The 23,809-nt window shown below is 38.0% G+C and overlaps 1 protein-coding gene across 1 annotated transcript in view; it reads left to right on the forward strand.

Moving 5' to 3' along the window:
* Window positions 1-8,439: 8,439 nt before the first annotated feature.
* Window positions 8,440-23,809, forward strand: part of minar1 (membrane integral NOTCH2 associated receptor 1) — a 45,319-nt gene continuing 29,949 nt past the window's right edge. Inside the window, 3 exon segments of the mRNA NM_001423843.2 lie at window positions 8,440-8,918; window positions 9,237-9,267; window positions 10,066-12,344. Coding sequence (NP_001410772.1) covers window positions 10,104-12,344 — 2,241 coding nt within the window. The 5' untranslated portion in view covers window positions 8,440-8,918; window positions 9,237-9,267; window positions 10,066-10,103.

Raw genomic sequence — 23,809 nt, forward strand, 5'->3', positions numbered from 1 at the left:
TTGTGTGAGTCGCGTGGCTGTCGGTGTTGTTGTTGTTTTCATGTTATCAGCTGGGCGGTCACATGATCATGGTCATCGGTCGCCTAGCACCGCTCAGCTGATTATTGCGCTCCAGGTGTAGCGCATTTACTGTGGCTATAAATGTTCAGCGTTCCTGTCTCACCTTGTCAGTTCGTTGTCCTCACTTGTCTCTGTGTCCTTTGTCAGGCTCTCCCCGTTGAGTTCGCTGGTTAGTGTGCTGGTTGAAGTTTCTCCTCCGATGATCTTTTGATTCGCTCTGTTGACGGAGATTGGAGTGCTCCCCGATGAACTTTTGATACGCTCTGTTGACGGAGATTGAGGTTCTTCCTGATGAACTCTTGATTCTCTGTTTACTGTGAATATTTGCTTCTATGACCTTCGACTTCCAGCCACCCAGTCTCTCTGTGTTATCTTTGTGTGCGTTAATAAAACTGTCACTTGCACTTGGGTTCCTTCGTCATCTTTGAGTTGTGACAGAACGAACTGACCACTATGGACCCAGCAAGTACATCGGAAGTTCAGGAGATCCTGTCTCGCAGCATCGCTCGCCTAGACCATCAAGACCAACAGATGAAGGTAACCAGTCAGGCCATTCAAGCGCTTGTTAACCAGGTCTCCGAACTCACCACTCAAGTCCAGCGTCTCAGCACGGGTCTCGCTGCCGGATCCGCTCAGCCACCTCCTCCTGTTAATCCACCAGCCAGCCCAGCTGTTATCGAAACCCGCTCCACCGAACCACGACTACCTCCGCCGCAGAGTTACGCGGGCGAACCCCATTTATGTCGAGCCTTCCTGGCAAAATGTTCGCTATACATCGCTCTCCAGCCCTCGTCTTTTCCCAGCGAGCAGAGCAAAGTAGCCTTTTTGATCAATCTGCTAACAGGTAAAGCGGCATTATGGGGAACAACGGTTTGGGAGAACAAGAATCCCTGTTGTAACACCTTCAAAGCCTTTTCAGAAGAACTTAAAGTGGTGTTTGATCAAGCGGCTTCGGGCAGAGAGGCGTCCAGAAAGCTGGCAGAGCTCCATCAGGGAGATCAGAGCGTTGTGGACTATTCAATTGAGTTTCGTACGCTGGCAGCGGAGTGTGGCTGGAACAGCGAGGCGCAGTGGGACATGTTTTTTCATGGATTAGCGGAGCACATCAAGGACGAGATCTACGCGCTGGAGTTGCCGAAAACACTCGAAGGTCTCATTAATCTGGCTGTTAGAGTGGACAATCGTCTCCAACGCAGACATCTTCACAAGGAGCCCCGTCTTCAGCGCCTGGCTTCGCAGACCTGTTTTCAAGAGGCAACGCCCCCTGAATCGGAGCCCGAACCCATGCAGATGGGAAGGTTTCGTCTTTCTGCTGAGGAGAGACGTCGTCGCCGTTCTGGGGGTTTGTGTATGTACTGTGGAGTTGGGGGTCATTTTGTGGCTTTTTGTCCGGCCAAGAATGATAAGCCATCTATGGGTAAGAGTTTATTGGTGGGTGAAATTATGCCTAAAAAGAACTCTGCTAATATGACTTTCTTACCTATTAAACTGTGTTTTAACTCCACTTCTCACACATGCCACGCCCTCATCGACTCCGGAGCCGAGGGGAATTTTATTGATTCTAAATTAGCGAACAGTCTGAAGATCCCTATTTTTCCTCTTTCCTCTCCAATAGCGGTGCACGCTCTTAGTGGATTGTCTCTTCCGACCATCACACACATTACTGCTCCCATAAGACTCATTACTTCTGGAAATCACACTGAACTCATTACATTTTTTCTCACTGACACCATTAATACTTCTGTTATTTTGGGACATCCGTGGTTAGTCTTACATAAACCTCACATTAATTGGGGTCATAATGCAGTTTTTTCCTGGAGTGAGAGCTGTCATGAATCTTGTTTATTGTCTGCCTGTCCTAATGTTCCTTGTTCTGTGTTTCAGGAGGAGCAGGTGGATCTGTCAAACGTGCCTCGTGAGTACCACGACCTGAAGAGAGTGTTCAGTAAGTCTCGGGCTGCTTCTCTACCTCCTCACCGTCCCTATGACTGTGCTATAGATTTATTGCCAGGTACGTCTCCGCCTAAGGGCAAGTTATATTCGCTGTCTGTTCCAGAGAGGGAGGCTATGGAGAAATATATTTCTGATTCTCTAGCAGCCAAGATCATCCGCCCGTCTTCTTCACCGGCGGGGGCGGGATTTTTTTTTTGTGAAAAAGAAGGATGGTTCTCTTCGTCCGTGCATTGACTATCGAGGGCTGAACAGCATCACGGTTAAGAATACGTATCCTTTGCCGTTGATGTCTTCAGCCTTCGAGCGCCTGCAGGGGGCGAACTTTTTCACAAAATTAGATCTCCGCAATGCTTATCATTTGGTTCGCATAAGACCCGGGGATGAGTGGAAGACCGCGTTTAACACCCCTAGAGGGCATTTTGAGTACTGCGTTCTGCCCTTCGGCCTTTCTAACGCTCCGGCGGTTTTCCAGGCACTCGTCAATGATGTGTTGAGAGATATGATAGATCAGTTTATCTATGTCTACCTGGATGACATTCTGATTTTTTCTCACTCTCTCCAGGAACATGTTCAGCACGTCAGGCGAGTGTTGCAGAGGCTGTTAGAGAATGGGCTTTATGTCAAGGCGGAGAAATGCGTTTTTCATGCACAGTCGGTTCAGTTTTTGGGGCATATCGTGTCGGTCGAGGGGATGCGCATGGATCCAGAGAAGATTCAGGCTGTGGTAAATTGGCCAACCCCAGATTCCCGTAAGGCCCTGCAGAGGTTCCTGGGCTTTGCCAATTTTTACCGGCGTTTTATTCGCAATTTCAGCCAGCTCGCCGCACCTCTGACTAATTTGACCTCCTCCAAAACACCGTTCAGGTGGTCTAACGCAGCCGAGGCTGCATTTTCAAAACTGAAGGGTTGCTTCGTTTCAGCCCCGATTCTTATAGCCCCTGATCCTTCTCGGCAGTTTGTGGTGGAGGTCGATGCGTCCGAGGTGGGGGTCGGAGCCATCCTGTCCCAGCGCTCTGCCTTGGACGGCAAGATTCATCCCTGCGCGTATTTCTCACATCGTTTATCTGCTGCAGAAAGAAATTACGACATTGGTAATCGAGAGTTGCTGGCCGTCAAGCTTGCGTTGGAGGAGTGGCGACATTGGTTGGAAGGTTCTGGGGTGCCTTTTATCGTTTGGACCGATCATAAGAATCTTGAGTACATCAAAGCTGCCAAGAGACTAAACTCTAGGCAGGCTCGGTGGGCATTATTTTTCGGACGATTTAATTTTTCAATCTCGTACAGACCTGGTTCTAAGAACATCAAACCTGATGCGTTATCTCGTCTTTTTGATCGCTCGGATCGTACGTCATCTCCAGATCCGGTGCTTCCGCAGAGGGTTTTTGTGGCGAATATTTCTTGGGAGATCGAGTCGCGGGTTCGCACAGCCCTGGATGGGGTAACGCCCCTGATCGGATGCCCGCCGAGTCGATTATTTGTGCCAGAGGATCTTCGGTCCGACGTTATCCGGTGGGGTCATTCCTCCAAGGTAGCCTGTCATCCGGGGGTGAGTCGCACATTATTTGTTATTAAACAAAGATTCTGGTGGCCAGTAATGGCTCGTGATGTGCGCGATTTTGTTTTGGCTTGCTCTGTCTGTGCCGCTTCTAAGACTTCCAATCGCCCACCTGCTGGACTCCTTCAACCGCTGTCAGTACCTTCGAGACCCTGGTCACACATCTCGCTAGATTTTGTTACGGGTCTTCCATCTTCTAACGGCAACACGGTGGTTTTAACCGTGGTGGACAGGTTCTCGAAGGCTGCTCATTTTGTCCCTCTGCCCAAATTACCTTCAGCCAGAGAGACAGCGGTTGCTGTCATTGATCACGTCTTTCGCATTCATGGCCTCCCGACAGACGTGGTTTCTGACAGGGGGCCTCAGTTTGTCTCTAAATTTTGGAGAGAATTCTGTCGTTTATTGGGGGCTACTGTTAGTCTTTCTTCTGGTTTTCATCCCCAGAGTAACGGTCAGACCGAGAGAGCCAATCAGGATCTTGAGCGCACATTGCGATGTTTGGTTTCGCAGAATCCTTCCTCTTGGAGTCAGCAACTTTCGTGGGTGGAGTACGCACATAATTCGTTACCAGTGTCGGCTACGGGCCTCTCTCCGTTTCAGTGTAGTCTAGGTTACCAGCCACCAGTTTTTCCCAGTCTGGAATCCGAAGTCGCGGTCCCCTCCGTTCACGCCTTTGTCCAGAGGTGCCGCCGCACCTGGAACAGGGCCAGACAGACCCTCCTCCAGGTGGGGGAGCGCACTAAGGCTAAAGCCGATCGCCACCGGTCTAAGCCTCCCGTTTACGTTGTCGGTCAAAAAGTGTGGCTTTCATCTAAAAACATTCCTCTCCGCACCGTTTGTAATAAGTTAGCTCCTAAATTTATTGGCCCTTTTACTGTCACTAAAATCATTAATCCTGTGGCAGTCCGCCTCAAATTACCTCCAGCGTACAGGAGAATTCATCCCGTGTTTCATGTATCTAAAATAAAGCCCGTTTTTCATACGGCAATTAATCCGCACACACCAGTTCCCCCCCCGCCGCGCCTCGTAGATGGGGAGACTGCTTATTCGGTTAAGCGCATTCTGGACTCTAGACGGAGGGGACGAGGATTTCAGTACTTGGTGGATTGGGAAGGTTACGGTCCTGAGGAGAGAAGTTGGGTTCCGGCCGGGGACATACTGGATCACTCTCTTATCGATGATTACAATCGCCAGGTAGGCTCGTCTGGGGACGCCAGGAGGCGTCCCTAGGGGAGAGGGTAATGTCACGGTTGTGGATCTATCTGCTCTTCTATGATGTGTCTGCGTGGTGCGAATTGTTTATTTGTGTTTGCGGTGTGTGTCTGCGTTTGTCTCTGTGTTTGTGTGAGTCGCGTGGCTGTCGGTGTTGTTGTTGTTTTCATGTTATCAGCTGGGCGGTCACATGATCATGGTCATCGGTCGCCTAGCACCGCTCAGCTGATTATTGCGCTCCAGGTGTAGCGCATTTACTGTGGCTATAAATGTTCAGCGTTCCTGTCTCACCTTGTCAGTTCGTTGTCCTCACTTGTCTCTGTGTCCTTTGTCAGGCTCTCCCCGTTGAGTTCGCTGGTTAGTGTGCTGGTTGAAGTTTCTCCTCCGATGATCTTTTGATTCGCTCTGTTGACGGAGATTGGAGTGCTCCCCGATGAACTTTTGATACGCTCTGTTGACGGAGATTGAGGTTCTTCCTGATGAACTCTTGATTCTCTGTTTACTGTGAATATTTGCTTCTATGACCTTCGACTTCCAGCCACCCAGTCTCTCTGTGTTATCTTTGTGTGCGTTAATAAAACTGTCACTTGCACTTGGGTTCCTTCGTCATCTTTGAGTTGTGACAAGATGTTTAAGAAAACCAGACTAAAGGCAAATGTGTAAGACTACAATTATTCTATAAAAAAACAAAACAAAAAAAGACACATTTAAAGACACAGATTAAACATTACCACATTTTCCAACAAGTATTAAAAGAAATGCTATTAATAGTTAATTTACGCTATTTGCTGAACAGGTTTTACACCGCCTGACCTTAATGTCCAATCTTGATCCTTTCTCCTGAAACCAAACCACTGTTGCAGACTGTTATAGTATTTCTTTTTGAATTATTAATGTCTTCAGGGGTCCCAGGAGCCTCTCTAGACTGCCGAGAAGATCTTAAACATGTAATTCATATTTACAATTACATTGCACGATGAAGTCATGCTCATAGCAGTGGGATTTTAGATCATTTCTCTGCATGCTTCTTGTGTTTAAGCGTTCTCCGGAGACCTACATATTTGTGATAGTCTGCAAAAATAAGAGTTAATCTATGCTTAAAGTGGACCTATTGTGCAAAAATCGCTTTTAAAGGAGTTTGAACACAACTGTGTGGCAAAAGTGTGTGACTATAACCAGCTTCTAATGGTAAAAAAATGTCTTAATGACTTTTTTTTTAATCACACTTGATGAAAACAGCCTGCAGAAACACTTCGATCGACATTCTCCCTTTGTATGGGTCATCAGACGGTGAAAGCCCCGCCCACAGGTGATGATTTCTCCCTCATTAGCATAGGACATTAGTCTTGTTATAAATCTGCCACTATGTTGACACCTAGGCATTTGTAGCTCCACCCTCTTTTGAAAATCTCATTTGAATTTAAAGTGGCAGTCACCAAAATGTCACCACAATTAAGATCAAAGGCTAAAAGGCGCAGATTCAAAGAGTTATAAAACATTATTTGTGTGGTATTTTCAGTTGAAACTACACATACACACTCTAGGGACATCAGACTTATTTTACATCTTGTAAAAAAGGATCATAATAGGTTCCTCTTTAAGAGTATAGCTGAGTGCTGAGTGAACAGTAATGCAATATTGATTCGTCAGGAGCAATGATATTGACTTGACTTGGTGGCAAGAGTTGCTTCTGACACTGATGTGAGTAGTGCAAACAAACTAATTGACAGACTACCTGGAAAGTTCACGTGTCAACCAACAATCTCACTAAAGCACTTCAGCCTGTGCAAGCTGGGTGCCGGATAACCATATTAATGCTATTAGCAGACACATTGTTATGCATAATATTCTTGGCATCTGATGCTTATGAATTTATGGTGTCTCTGAGATGTAACCTAACTATAATTCACTAGCTTCACTGTTTATTTTATGGCCATGCATGTCTGTGGTTATTATGAATCAGATTGTACTATGTGTTATGAAAGGATGGTAAATACACAAACACACATTGCTATCAACACTGCAGTAGGTAAGTAGGGTTAAATGCATCATTTAGAAAAGATTAGAGGGGCAGTTTACACAAAAATGAACGTTTTGTCATCATTTTCTCACCCTTCGCTTGTTTACATTTGAGTTTCTTTCTTCAAACCAACACGAAAGAAGATACTTTGAAAAAATACTGGTAGCTACAATGACTTTAATAGTATATGGAAAAACTGTATTTTTCCCTACTGTGGAAGTCGATGGGTCCCAGTACCAAGCATTCTTTAAAATACCTTATGTAAATAAAGAGGTAATTGTTGTTTTTGGGTGAACTATCCCTTTAAGATGCATTGTCACTCATGTGAATTCAGTAAATTAATCCATTTTAATGCAGATTACTACTCAGTTAGTCGTTGGTTTTGATATCAGGTCTACCAATAATGTCTAATTATATGATCTATAAAGATTAGTACCCAAAAAACGATTACTTTAATTTACATTATTGCATAATATTTTATGACATTGAACATAATAACTGTCCATGCATCTTTTAAATGTAAGCTTCTTTGTTGTTGTTGTTGTTGTTGTTTTATTTGTAGCTAAATTGTACATTTTATTAGCTAAATAAAAGAAACTTATAAGCTTTTGCACGTATCATAACTTCATTACTAATAAAACATCTATCTATCTATCTATCTATCTATCTATCTATCTATCTATCTATCTATCTATCTATCTATCTATCTATCTAGTCAACAGTTAATTACTAAAATAAACAAACACTGGATGGATGGATGGATGGATGGATGGATGGATGGATGGATGGATGGATGGATGGATAAGTGGGTGGGTGGGTGGGTGGATGGATGGATGGATGGATGGATGGGTGGGTGGGTGGGTGGGTGGATGGATGGATAGAGGGCTGTAAAAATGATGTGATCAGTTAGTCATGACAGCATATGTTTTTGTTTATTGTAACGTAATCATGTTCTAATGATGACAGGTTTAAAACTCTCTTTAAAATATCTCCATTTTGAGTTTCTTTGTTCTGTTGAACACAAAAGAAGATATTTTATGTATTAATGAAAGCTGAAAACCTGTAACCATCGACTATCATAGTAGTTAAACTAATACTATGTATTTTCAGGTTTTCAGCTTTGTTGAAGATAAAATCTTTTGTGTTCAACAGAGGACAGAAACTCATAAAGGAGATATTTTAAAGAACGTTTGAAACCTGTCACCATTAGAACATGATTCAATTAGTTTAATACGTCACAATGAACTAAAAACATATGTTGTCATGACTAACTGATCATATAATTTTTACATCTATCTATCTATCTATCTATCTATCTATCTATCTATCTATCTATCTATCTATCTATCTATCTATCTATCTATCTATCTATCTATCTATCTATCTATCTATCTATCTATCCAAGCATTTATTATTTTTTTCAATTCATGCGTTATGCGCTTTACGCATTTATAAAGCTTAATTGCAGATTTCCATTGTGACCTGCCCTATATAACGCGTTAAAATTAACTATATGCGCGTTCTGCCCGTTATTACATTTATCACCCGGAGGCTCCATCCTCATCACTTTTGCATTAGTTTCTCTTTCTCTTAATCGTGATTTCGTCCTTTTCCACATCACGAACTGAATAAACACGCGCGGGGTCTGTTTAGAGGAGCGCTGAAGATTGCAGCAGCGACCTCCGATCTGCCTGACGAGCCACTGACGCTGCGCTTTCTATTAAACGCATAATAAGATCCAATAATAACAACAATTCCCGTTTGTCAATTCCTCAACCTGTCTCCACGCGCTCGCGGATGGTTTTAAGGTGCTGTTACGTCATTCTAGGTGGAAACAAAGCCGAGTTGAGCTTTCTGGGTTTCATCAGATGGAGAGAGAGAGCAGCGCCTTCACCAAACTCCCCCCGCAATCCGGATGGGATACAGATGAAGAGAGGCCATTCCTTAGCATTCCCAATGGTCAGAAGGACTAGAGGATGTACGATGCTGAAGCCGTGCAACCGCAAAGAAATGCCTATGGATTAATAATGCACTTTTGAGTTGAAGCATCTCTGTTTAGTTTTTTTTTCCCCTCCCGCGCTGTCGATACTGAGGACAGCAGATGGGACCGTTTAATAGGTGTGTGTGTGCTTTTAATTCTTGCATTTTCAAATTTGTTTGGCATGATTTTAAATAACATTGTGTTGTGTTTGACAATGCGTTTATTAAGCTTTCCTGTTTCTTTTTTGACCATCAATTTTTCTTCTTTTCGAGGTTTGCAGCAGATAGGATTTTATACATGCATACTTGCGCTGCAAATTGATTTACAGTCATATTATGCAACTGAAACTGCATAGCTGCTGTTTCTTTGTGCATGCATTAAGCATTCTGTAGTTTACCCTGTTATGCTAATAGATGAAATGTGTTTCTTTATTTTTTTCCTATTGAAAATTCAAGAATGGAGGGACAGTGGAGTCCAAATCCATAGGTAAGAAAATTACTCTCTGATTGTTCTTGACAGCATTGAGATCAATTTAGAGCAAAGTTAGACTTGTGCTTAAAACGTTGTTTTGAGAAAATGTTGGTAATCTCACGTTTTCATGTTGTACTTTCAGAAGATATCTGGATATTGTCTGAAACTGCTCATATAAATCTGTGTGGCTTGACAAAAAGGCTCTCATTAAATTATCTATTCTGTATAGTTGAACTATTTTACATGTTTGTTTGTTTTTTAACCAAGAGCTCTAAAAATTTATTCAGAAATTAAAATGCACATGGCATATGCATAATTTCACAATGTTATTTAAAATGAATTTGTCAGAAATGTTAAAAAAGACTATATGAACCTGAGTATGGACTGTTCCAACACAATTTGTGTTGTTCAGCATTGCATGAGTTGCAAAGAGCATCTCATGATTTAACTAATTATTGCATCAAGTCAGATAAATGTATTCACAAATGTACTTGTATGACAAAAAAAGTCAGCAAACAGAAGAAATAAAAGCACTGCAATATAGAAACTAAATAAATCAGGTAACATTAATAATTCCCTAATCTTAAGTAGCCTATGTTATGTTAGGTTTATGTCATAACATTTCTTTGTTTTACTTTGTTTTAAAACTTTTGGAGCTCCTTGTAAAGATAAAAAAAAATAATAATATTGGTTAATCAATATTCAGAGTATGTCTGTGTTGGTCACAGACCTGCATCTTGATGTGATTTTTATCGTAGTTTGGCAGATGGCTCACATTTCTTCAGTCACTAATCATTCATCTGTCCCCTGCAGGCTGTCCTTTCTTCCCAAAATCAACAATCAAAACAACAATGGATGCCATGCCAGAGTATTCCCTCTTCCTTGTGAGGATTTTGGAGGAATTGGATACTAAGTACAGTACTGTTTCCTACCAGGACCTTTGTAAATCCCTCTGTGCCAGGTTTGACTTGGTCCATTTGGCTAAGCTGAGGAGTCTGCTATTCTACACAGCATGTTTGGATCCAGCTTTCCCCGCAACCTTATTCAAGGACAAGATGAGGTGCTCGGTGGAGGACCAACAATCCAAGAAGCTCATGGTGGCGGCTGATATCGTTACCATGTTTAACCTCATCCAGATGAATGGAGGGATGGCCAAAGACAAGCTGCCAATGGGTCCAAGACCCAAGTTTCACAAGAACCAGTCATTTGAGTCCTGTCGATCTGACACGGATGTGTATAAATACAATGACAATGACAGGGCGTACAAACTTTTGGACACCAGGGGTCATCACGTATCTCGAAATTCACCCAAATCTGACTGCAACAGCTGCCAGCAGTTTATACCAACCTCAGACCCCAACTTCCTCCTGGGAGTCACCAAGGATCTGAAATGTAGGGCAGCCTCACTGGATAAACTACAGCATCTGCCACAGTATGCCAGTGTCAGTCCTCCTCCGTGCGAGATGCAGAGCACTTACTTCCCCATGGACATCGACAGCGAGTCTACCACAGACCAGGAATCTCTCCACGCCAACCCAGGGATCAAGGATGTTTACGTGTCCAGCGGAGAGCCTTTTACCGTGCACTCCTGTGTGCAAAAGCGGAATATCTTCAAAGAGGATTTCCACAACCTTGTTGCCTTTTCGCCCCATGTGATCACCACGGAGTGCAGAGCGAATCCCAAATCTGGTGGCAATTACCACCACAGGAGGGAGCTGAGCAAGCCTCCCACGTTCTTCAATCATAGTTTTGAGCTGCCATACAGCAACCCTTACTTTGAACCCGTCAACTCACCCATCCAGAACAAAGGGCGGGTCAAGCACGAGAGCCTGGATGACTTGCAAGCGTCCACTTACTTTGGACCCACAACAGTTTCTGAGTGTGTGAGCAACAGGAGGACTTCTACTAAGCATGGCAGACAACCAGCCTGGCCTGTCAAGAGCTTGAGTTTGAATACCGAAGAAGGTCCTGATTTTGAGAGGTCCTTTTTGAACGGCAAAGTGCCAAAGGACAATCACCGTCACAACATTGGCACCATGGAGAATGACCAACACTTTCAGTGTGCAAAGGACAAGCCCACTGCCTCTCCCTCAGGTTTCTCCAAGAAGTCCAATGGAAGCAAAACTAAAGACATGTCTTCTGTTGCTTGCGGACCTGGTATTGAGAAAAGAGAGGTTGGGAGAAGATACAAGGACAAAAGTATCAACTGTCCATCTTTTCAGTCAAGTAATGTGGACAACGGCATGAGTGTCGGGACTCAGACGGAACAACATGAGTCCAGGAAGGTGAAAGATTATCCCAGTCAAAACAAATTTAAAGAGAGGCCACCCTTCAAACACTCAGAGGAAGACTCTGAGATCGTCAGCGACAATATTAGTGACATCTTTCGCTTTCTGGATGATATGAGCGTGTGCGAATCTCTTGGAGTTGTGCAGCCATCATGCTATAACAGCAACGGCTCACTGTCTCAGGTGACTAAATCAGATGGGGACAGCTCGCCTGAACGAAACACTATTAAGATTGGCAAAACAGGGATCAAACTCGACCGACTTTTCCAGTCACTGGAGAACTCTGATGATGAACTCAAAGAGAGTGTTTGCAAACTGGTACTCAGGATTGGTGAGATTGAGAAGAAGCTTGAGTCCCTTTCTGGGGTGCGAGGGGAGATCTCTCAGGTGCTCTCAAAGCTTACTAGGCTGGATGAAAAGATTCAAGAGCCAGAGGTGAATGGGAAATCGAGTGATGGTGGTCTGGTGGAACAGATAAAGACTGATGCCAACCTCTCGCCTCATGTTTTTCAATGTCACACCACTGGCCACAACATGAAGGTGGAAAAAAGTCCAGAGTGGTGTTGCTCGGAAGCTGATGGGAGTGAAAGCCTGAGGGTAAAAGCTTTAAAGAAAAGCGTTTTCACTCGCAGGTCATCCAGGTCACTTAATGAGGAGAACAGCGCCACTGAGTCCAAAGTGGCCAGCATCACCAATTCACCTCGAGACTGGAGAACAGTTTCTTATTCAAGTCACAACGGGGAGGAAGGCAAAGAAAGAGATCGACATAGTGAAGGCAAAGAACGGCATAGGAAATCCCGAGAGGTAAGACAAATGAATTTCTTCTTTGTGTATTTACTATGTGTTGAATTAGATTTTGCACCGTGTTATATGCTAGATTTTTCTAAACTTGTTAGATCACTTGAGACAATACCGTAGATTTGAATCCCTTAGACAGATTACTATTTCACTCAAATGTCTAATTCTTTTATTTTGACCTGAATATATTTCAAAAGGGATGACACTGGGGCTCAGTGGCTAACACTGTCATCTCAATGCAAGAAGGTTGCTGGTTCGAGTCCTGGCTAGGCCAGTTGGCATTTCTGTGTGGAGTATTCTCCCCATGGTCGCATGGGTTTACTCCAGGTGCTTCGGTTTCCCCCACAGTCCAAAGACATGCGGTATAGGTGAATTGAATTAACTAAATTGGCCATAGAGTATGTGTGTGAATTAGTGTGTATGGATGTTTCCCAGTACTGGGTTACAGCTGGAAGGGCATCTGCTGTGTAAAACATATGCTGGATAAGTTGGTGGTTCATTCCACTGTGGCAGCTCCTGATGAATAAAGGGACTAAGTGGATTGATGGAAACCAAAGTTGGATCAAATATGGACAAAATCAATGTGATGATAACAGAACAGATAAACAGATTCAAACACATTCACTTACCTACCTTCTGGTGCTCACGTCAGCCATCAGCACATTGGTTCTCACACACAAATTCTTCCTAGTTGCTTTTCCATTAGCCGGTCAAACAGAGCGCCTCCCAGTGGCCTGGCTAAATAGTGCCGAGTTCACTGTGGAGTGCTCCAGAGCAACTGGAAACCGACTCTTTCATTGTCTTCTGGATAGGGGGGGAAACTTTTTATACTTATCTTTATTTATCTATATATTCATGTTTATATCTTCATACATTAATTTAGTTTGGTTTACTTTGATTAATTGTGACTGTTTGGGGTCTAATGTGTTTTAAATAATGGACTTGAGAACATGTACAGATGTTTGTATTTACCTTTTAATTAGTGCATGTTGGTTTTTGTTAAAGGGGTGGGGCTTCACCTATAAAGGGCAGCCCCAAACAGCGATTCGAGGTCAGTTAACCTGGCAAGCGAGCAAGCTATTGTGGTGTCATATGCAATTTGTGACCTGTCTGTGTATATTAGCGGAATTTCTATATAGTTTATTTATTTATTCTTTTATTTTTAGTTATTTTGTTACTTTGCTGAGTTTTTGGGTTATTTTGGTTTTTACTCTCTACACTGTAAATAAACCATCGCTTTACATCAGTGAGTTGGGCCATAATTATATTTTTGGAGGTTTTTCTCGTTTTACCATACTTTGAGAACCCACTATGAGCCTTCCTGGTTCGTCAACCCCACCCTCAACCATTAGGTTAAAATTTTAAATTTAATTGATAAAATTTACCCAATATTGGATTTGTCTGTATTTAATAACAACAATAATAATAATAATAATAATACATTTTATTTGTAATGTTCTTTTCTTAAACTCAAAGCGCTATTTGATCCAGTTTTGGATTACAACAACCCAAGATTTTTTAGTGTAAGGTTAGTGAGACATAAACAATCTATACTTTGTTGTGATCATCAATCAATCGGAGTAGAATTGCTGAAACTAAATTCTATACACTCTAAGGAATGGTGGATTGTGAAAACCCATTTTTTGGTCAAATATGGACAAACTCAACATTGTGTTATTTGTTGTTTTTAATCGAATTTCAATTGAGTTGAGTTTGAGAATTTGACCCAACATTGAGTTTCAAAAACCCAGCACTTTTGACAGTGTGAGTTTTTTGATGCGTTATGTAACATTTTAGCAAGTCCACCATTATATACCAGTTACTGATTACTGGGCTGTAGCAACTGTTTTATACTATTGGAAGTAGTCATTACATTGTAAGAGCTTGGTTATTATGTAAACGCAAAAACTGTAGTCAAATAAACAAACAAATCATTATGGCAAGTGCCCACATACCTGATTTTAGACAAAACTACGAATGTTACGTCACCTTACGAATATTTATGAGAAAGGTTGTTATGGTTGTCAAATCACTCCTACACCTTTACATGGTTTTCATTGGTTGACACCCCTAGGTTGTTATGCTCAATTACCCTCAATCAGTTCCCGAAGTACACGCAGTCATGTTGTTCTGGAAGCAAGCTAGCTTTTATATCATATCTCTAATAGTACAGCCACAGTCTCTTGCGGTGCAATTATCACCCAATTTACCCATTTTATTCTACATCTATGTGTACTTTTAGCCCAGACAAGGGGCACAGACTGAGCGCAGGGCACAGTAGAAAAGCAGACAAATAATTTTAATTCAATCTCCCTAGAGGAGCAGGGATTTCATGGCAAATTGGTCCTGTAAACTATTCAGCAGCTCTCAAGGTAATATGTTGACATGCCTGTGAGCCGAGGGTTCAGTACTTTGCTGTATTGAAAAGCCTAAATATAAACAAGCTTGAGAAATCCATGAATACTTCAAGATAAATATGTTCCATCATTGGTTCTAGAAGATAGGACTCAAGGTATTGAAAAAAAAAACAGTAAATAATTTTCTCGTTATTACATGAAACTTCACAAAAAGTGAACTGAAAGGATGTCATGACCTGCGTCTTTAGTAAGGCAGGCTGTCTGCAGCGGTCTCTCTGTGGGTAGTAGAATATGGCCTTCATTTCTAATCACATGCATTAGGAACAACAGGAAGAGGAGACCATCTTTTTTCACAGGACTACTTGTAATGTGCTGAGATACATGTTGTTTTCTGTTCTATTCGATTCTATTCTATTCTGTTCTGTTTTATTCTATTCTAATATATTTTATTCTACCACTGTCAGTTTGAATCTACAGTATAATGGTCTGTTCAGTTACATTGTTTTCTTTTAACATTCTATTCTATTCCATTCTATTCTATTCTATTCTATTCTATTCTATTCTATTCTATTCTATTCTATTCTATTCTAACATTCTCAGTTTGTATCTACTGTGTAATTTTTAGTTCTGTTCTGTTCAATTGTTTTCATATTTTTCATTCTGTTTTAATTTTATTCTATTCTATTACATTCTCTTCTGTTTTAATCTTATTCTATTCTGTTTTGGTCTATCATTCTCAGTTAAGAGGGTCACACACCAGTACACAGGCAACGCACTGCAGAGCGACATCTGATTAGTTTTACGTTAAATATCATGCGAATGTGTGCGTCTGGTGTGCTATACTTTTAACTGTCATGTGCGCGCCGTGTCGCGGCACCAAGTGGTGCATCCGGTGTATGACCTGCTTTAGCCTCTACAGTAGTTTTCTGTTGTTTTTTTCTTTCTATTCTGTTTCATTGTTCTCTTCGTATTGCATTCTACTCTATTCTAATCTCATTCTATTCTATTTTATTCTATTTTAGTCTCAGTTAGCCTCTACAGTACAGGTTTCTGTTCTGTAGTTTTTTTTTCAACTCTGTTCTATTGTTTAATTCTTTTTGTTTTCTATTCTATTCTTTTCTATTTTATTCTGTTATTCTACCATTCTCAGTTTGCATTTACAGTGTAATTTTAAGTTCTTTTCTGTTACATTGCTTTCAAACTTTTACATTTTATTCTATTCTAGCACTCTGTTTGCCACTACAGTACAATTTTCTGTTTGTTTTTTCTTGTATTTTGTTCTATTATTTACTTGTTTTCATTCTATTCTTTTCTATTCTATTCTATTCTATTCTATTCTATTCTATTCTATTCTATTCTATTCTATTCTATTCTGTTCTGTTCTATTTTACCAATCTCCGTTTGCATCTTCAGTATAACTTTCTGTTATGTTCTGTTACATTGCTTTATATTTGCATTCTGTTCTATTCTATTCTAATCTATAGTCTATTGTAGTCCATTCTATTCCACTTTACCAATGTCAGTTTGCATCTGCAGTATAATTTTCAGCTCTGTTCAGTTACATTGCTTTCATATTTGTCTATTCTATTCTTCTAATTTTCTGTTCTGTTTGTTTCTTTCTATTCTATTCCATTTTTTCTTCTTTTTGTTTACCATTTTATTCTATATTCTATTCTATTATGTTCTATCATTTACAGATTGCCTCTACAGTATCATTTTCTGTTTAGTTTTTCCTTCTGTTCTGTTACATTGCCTTGTCTATTCTATTCTATTCTATTCTATTCTATTCTATTCTATTCTATTCTATTCTATTCTATTCTTTATCCCTCTCTGTTTGCATGCACAGTATAATTATGTGTGCCACTCTTTTTTACTTTTATTGTTTTATTTTTATTTTTTTTCAACCTTTTTTCTCAAATCTATCCCACAGTATAGCTGTTTATATTTACACAGTATGTTTTGTTTTTATTCATAAATTTATTAATTTTTTTTTGGATTCTATTCTATTCTCATTTACCTTGTTCAGTTGTACTCTGTTTTTATCTTCTCAGAGCAACACTATCCCTTCATTCGTCTTGGGAATATTTTCAGTTTCTTCCTAGTTTTGCTCCTCTGCTTCTCGCTCTCGTCTTCTTGGCTAACTGCCCTGGTTAGAATCCTGCCAGTTCCCGTATCGTCCCTTCTGATCTTTTGGGGAACTTGCGAGTGCCAAATGTTCCTGCCTCTCTGGGACGATCCAAGCTGTAAATAATTTTAGTGAATGATCGCACAGGGAGCCGGTGGTTAATCAAATTTCATTCACATTAATGAGAACACATAACAGCCCAGTGCCTATTACCATTCTGTGGCTGTTCTTTTGTGGTCAGTTTTATTTTTAGGTAAAGTGTGTATATTAAATCTGAGTGTAATATATAATCAACTATTTATGCTCATTTTCATTAAATTGTGGCATTTATTTGTAGGTTCGAAATAGAAAATATATCTCTATTTTATTCTATTCTTTTAAATTTAATATTATATTCTTCTATATTCTACTATATTCTAATATAATATTCTTATATTGTTAATTCCAATGTATTCAACTGGTTTCCATTGGTCAAATTAGTTTTTTTTTTTTCTTTTCTATTCTATTCTATTCTATTCTATTCTGTTCTATTCTATTCTATTCTATTCTATTCTATTCTATTCTACTGTAATCTATTTTAGTATAGTTTTATTATGTGCTACCCTTCTATTTTTAATTTCAAAGTTATTTATTACTTCTCTATTTCAACATTCTGTTTAGTTCTATTCTATTATTTTATTGTTTTGTTATTTGAGTTCTGTTGTTTTCTGTTCTATTATGTTCTGTTCTATTATACTGTTCTTTGTTCTCGTCTACAGTATTATTAAATTAATGCTTTTCTGTTCAGGTGTTTTCTTTGCATTCTGTTCTTCTCTTATTTATTCAATTACAATATAAAGTTTTTATATTTTAATTAAATTGTATTGAATTTTCTTTTATATTTTGTTTCGTTCTATTCTGCTTTTATTAGTTTGCATCTACAGTATCATATTCTGTTCAGTTGTTTTCTTCATTCTATTCTATTCTATTCTATTATATTCTATTCTATTCTATTCTATTCTATTCTATTCTATAATTTTCTGTTCTATTCTATTCCCAAGTATAGTTCTCATATTTTTATTTGTTATATTCTATTGGTTGCTTGTCTATTCCATTCTATTCTATTCTATTCTATTCTATTCTATTCTATTCTATTCTATTCTATTCTATTCTATTTTATCTACATCCTATGTGTTCTACTCTATAACGGTAGTTCTTATATTTTAAACTAATTGTATTGCATTGGCTTTTCTATTCTGCTATTTCTTTTCTATTATGCTCATCTTGGTGTGCACCTACAGCATAATATTGTTATGCAATGTTGTCCTTTGTAAATTGAATTCTATTCAGTTGTTTTCTTCATGTTTTGAATTCTATTCTGTTCTGTCCTACATACCTCTATTCTATTTTGTTCTACTCTCTGCTATTCTATTCTACATTATTTAACTCTTCTCTATTTTATTCCAAAATATAGTTCTTATTTTTTAATCTGTATTTCATTGATTTCTATTTTATTAGATTCCATTCTACCCTTCTCTGTTCTATTCTATTTCAAAATATAGTTCTTATATTTTTAACTTTGTTGTATCCCATTGGTAATTTTTCTATTCTATTCTATTCTATTCTATTCTATTCTATTTTATTATATTCTACTCTATTCTATTCTACCCTTGTCTGTTTTATTCTATTCTTAAATATGTTTTTATTTGGTTTAATTCTGTTGTATTTTATTTGTTACTTTTTTATTCTATTCTATTTTATTATATTTCACCCTTCTCTGCTCTATTTTATTCCAAAGTATAGTTTTTTTTATTATTATTAAACATGTTACATATCATTGGTTACTTTTCTATTCTATTCTATTCTATTCTATTCTATTCTATTCTATTCTATTCTATTCTATTCTATTTCATTCTATTCTATTCTATTCTATTCTATTCTATTCTACCCGTCTCTTTTGTTTACTATTCTATTCTCAAGTATTGTTCTCATATTTTAATTATGTTTTATTCTATTCTATTCTATTCTATTCTATTCTATTCTATTTATATTATATTATATTATATTATATTATATTATATTATATTATATTATATCATATTCTACCCTTCTCTGTTTTAATCTGTTTCAAAATATGTTCTTATGTGGTTCAATCCTGTTGTATTTTATTTGTTACTTCTTTATTGGATTATATTTTATTCTATTCCACCATTCTCTGCTCTATTCTATTCCAAAGTATAGTTCTTTTATTTTTAAACATGTTGCATATCATGGGTTACTTTTCCATTCTATTATATTCTGTTCTATTCTATTCTATTCTGTTCTATTGTACCTTGCTTTTTCCTGATCTATTTTATTTCCAAGTATAGTCCTCGTATTTTTAATTCTATTCTATTCTATTTTATTCTATTCTATTCTATTCTATTCTATTCTATTCTATTCTATTCTATTCTATTCTACCTTTCCCTGTTCTGATCTAGTTTATTTCTAAGTATAGTTCTCATATTTTTAATTATATTCTATTTTATTACATTCATCCCATCTATGTTGTGTTCTAATCTATTCTCAAGTATTGTTCTCATATTTTTAATTACATTCTTTTCTATTCTATTCTATTCTATTCTATTCTATTCTATTCTATTCTATTCTATTCTACCCATCTCTGTTGTGTTCTTTTCTATTCTCAAGTATAGTTTTCATATTTTAATGTTTTATTCTATCCTAATCTAATTGTGTAGTGATTTTATTTGTTTCAATTAGTTGTGAGATTTGGGGGTCTTTACTCACAGCATTTCTGACCAATAGCAGATGGGAATCGTGATTCTGATTCATGACACGCTGGATATTTCTATTACATTTTTGTCTTTTTCATCTCTCATATAAAAGCATCACTCTCATCTATTGAAATCAGCACTGTCAATTGGTCCCAGGCAAGCAGCTCGTCTGCCAAACATCTATTCAGCTGTGAGTGTTTTGGTAAATGTTTTTTCTAGGCTAATGGGAGTCTTACAGTACGCATCTAGTCGCTCTCTCTTTTATTGTATTTCCGTCTAATTCATCCTGTCTCACATGAAGCTGTTACGCCAGTCTTTTTTTAACATGGCTTCTTTATGAGCGTCTCAGTTTAGTGCGTGAGAAGATGCAAAGGAACTGTCATTTCCAAACAGCCACTTTGCACAGCATCCGTTCTTTCTCACAAAGTGTCCTTGATAAAGGGCAACTCAAATAAAAGTGCCAGCTAGCCAAGCGATAAGCTCTTGTCAGTAGTGGTCAAGCTAAAAGCTGGCTTGCGGAGTATAAACAAGCAGTGCTTTCAGTCGCTTCATTTGAAGGATATCTTCAATGAGGTATTAATTAAGACTGTGTATTCAGCTTTGAATTGTGCTGGACAAAGTGTGCTAAAGAAAGGCGCCTTTAATATTGATGAGAACATTGTCAAACTTGCAGTGTCATGTTATTTATTTGTGGTATTATATTATGGGTGTTTATTCTGCTGTGGGGACCTTTATTATATTTTGTGCTTTATAATTTATTACTATTTTGATTTTGATCACTTCATTCATTTTGATCACTTCATTCATTCATTCATTTTCCTTGGGCTTCGTCTCTTTATTCATCAGGAACTGCGGAATGAACCGCCAACTTATCCAGCATATGCAAATGCTCTTCCAGCTGCAACCCAGTATTGGGAAACACCCATACTCGCTCATTCACACTCACTACGGCCAATTTAGTTTATTCAACTCACCTATAGCGCATGTGTTTGGACTGTGTGGGAAACCGGAGCAGCCGGAGAAAACCCACACCAACACGGGGGGAATGTGCTAACTCCACACAAAAAAGCAAACTGGCTTAGCCGAGACTTGAACCAGTGACATTCTTGCTGTGGGGAGATCGTTCTACCCACTGCCCACCCCATAATCCCCATTAACATTTTAATTTTATTTCATTTCATTTTAGTTTCTAATTGATTTATCTGTCCATCCATCTATTCGGCCATTCTATATCCTGTCCATATATATATATATATATATATATATATATATATATATATATATATATATATATATATATATATATATATATATATATATATATATATATATATATATATATATATATATATATATATATATATATATATATATATATATATATATATATATATATATATATATATATTTATCCAATACCACAAAGGATTTTGTACATATTTAGTCAACCATTTTTTTTATTCTTAACAATGGATCAGTAATTCCTATTTTTTATGTAAGTTTGAATTTTTGTTATTTATTTTAATGTATTTTTAATGAATTGATTAATTAATAAAAAAAATATTTATTAATTAATTATTTTATTTTAATGATTTAATTATTTTAGTTTATTTTTATCTATCCCCCCATCCATTTAGCCATCCCATACTATATCCATATTTATTTATTTATTTATTTATTCATTTATTTATTTAATTTTCCAATACCAAAAATTATGTTATTATTTATTTTTGATTTACCTTTTTTTTCTTGACAATGAACCAGTAATTCCTATATGCAAGTTTGAAAAAGTATTTTTTACAAGCACTTTTTAAATTTATTTATTTATTTTTTAAATTGTAAAATTTGTGAATAAATTATTCGTATTAGTTATTTATTTTAATGTATTTTTAAATTAATTGATTACTGGGTAATTAATTAATTAGTTCATTTTTATTTGTTTGTTTTTTATTTATTAATTGATTAATTGATTATTTTATCTATTTATTTTATTTTGTTTTGTTTTATTTTAGTTTGTAAATGTCTAATCTGTACATCCATCTCTTCATCCTATATCCTATCCATATTTATTTATTTATTTTTCCAATACCACAAAAAATTGTTTACATATTTAGTCAACAATGCTGGTTCGCGTCATTGTAGTAATGTTGCTTGATGGATATTTTACTGTAAAAATACTGTATAAAAAATAAACAAAAGAAAAGAAACAAAACTTTAACAATTACCCAGAGTTTCATTATTCTTTGGTATTAGTTTAAAACACTAACACGAGTTTGAGCAGCTGTAATGATGACTCTCGCTTAGCAACAACACTAATAATCATGTCTCACCTAATGAATTTATATTAGCAATAGGCTGTGTAAATCCATTCCTCTGCCACAGTATGAAGAAACAGATACAGTATTGTTATGGCGAGATGATGATGAAATCTGAGCATATGCAGTGAGTCACGTCTTCAGGATGACATTGAGTCTGACCTACAGCACCTATTATTTCACTGCTGCTGTTTTGCTGGCATGGAAAAAAAAACAAACCTCGTCTAAATAACGGAAAGATCGTATTTTTTCTGCTCTCGGTTGGCCTTCCTTCATTTGCATGTGTGCTTGTTTGATTAGTATTTCCCTGCTGGAAGCAAGAGGAGGTTCAACAGTCTCTGGCTTCACTCCTGTGGCTTTTTTTAATTTTCACCTTCGCTCAGGCCAAACAGAACAACACCATACCTTAAATCTGAGTGGAGAAAGTGAAAAAAAAAACGTTTTTTTTTTTTTTTTTTTTTGGAGGAGAGATAGAAAATGTACAGAGAATGAGAAACCAAAATGACAGCGCCGAGAAAAAACTGCTGCAATTATATAGAAATCGTGTACTGTAGATTCAGATAACAGTTATTAACTGCTGGTAGCAAAACTGAAATAGGTCAGTGTGTCCTCCTGGTGCTTTTGAAATGGAGAGGAAACCTTTCCTTATCTTTTCCAGACTTTGGCATTTTGGCTCAAAATTGGTTTAAAGCAATTTGTTCAATGTAGAGTCAGGGAACTGATGCAAAAAAGCTGAGGAATGTATATATGTGTAGATAGAGCTGTGGCAAAAAATCTATAGTTATTTGCAAAATTGTTTCAGAGATTTTTAGAATGCATCACTATTCTCTCTTGAAAAGATAGACAGTGCTCTTGGCTAGTTTTTAACAGTAGATGACACTCTACGCTAGTTTTTAACAGAATAGAGTGCTCTCGGCTAGTTTTTAACAGCAGACATTGCTCTAGGTTAGTTTTTAACAGTAGACGGTGCTCCAGGCTAGGTTTTAAACTGTAGATGGTGCTCTGGGTTTGTTTTTTAAAAGCAGGCATCATTCTAGGCTAGTGTTTAACTGCAGATGGCGCTCTAAACAAGTTTTTAACAGAAGACGGCGCTGTAGGCTAGTTTAAATAGAGCTCTAGGCTAGTTTTTAACTTCAGATGTTGCTCTAGGCTGGTTCAGACGGCGGTCTTGGCTAGTTCAAATAGAGCTCTAGGCTAGTTTTTAACAGCAGATGTTGCTCTAGGCTATTTCAGACGGTGTTCTTGGCTAGTTAAAATAGAGCCCTAGGCTAGTTTTTAACAGCAGATGTTGCTCTAAGCTAGTTCAGATTGAGCTCTAGGCTAGTTTTTAACATGGGGCTCAAGGCTATTTTTTAACGGCAGATGGCGATCTAGACACATTTTTAACAGCAGATAGTGCTCTAGGCTAGTTTTTAAGCACAGATGGGCTCTAGCCTAGTTAAGATAGAGCTCTAGGCTAGTTTTTAAGCACAGATGGGCTCTAGCCTAGTTGAGATAGAGCTCTAGGCTAGTTTTTAACAGCAGACGGCCCTCTAGTTTTTAACATGGGGCTCAAGGCTAATTTTTTAACAGCATATAGCGATCTAGCCACGTTTTTAAAAGCAGACGGCGCTTTAGGCTACACTGTAATCCCGAATAAGTTGACAAAACTCAAAAAATTTGAGGTAATCAGTTACGTCAAATTATTTAAGTTATGAAATTATCTATTTTAAGTAAACAGAAACATTAAGTTTTGAGTTTGTTGTACTCATGCAAGACACTTCACCTAACTTAAAATACCCAAGTTACTCAGCTTATACGTTTTAATTGCAATTAACTTAATTGTTTTAATTTTTCCAAACTTTAAATACTTAGTCACCCAGCTCATACATTTTAATACCAATTAACTTAATTGCTTTAATTTCTTTCAACTTTAAATACT

This window comes from Danio rerio, chromosome 7 (assembly GCF_052040795.2).
Source record: "Danio rerio strain M-AB ecotype USA chromosome 7, GRCz13ab, whole genome shotgun sequence".
NCBI classification, from domain to species: Eukaryota; Metazoa; Chordata; class Actinopteri; order Cypriniformes; family Danionidae; genus Danio; species Danio rerio.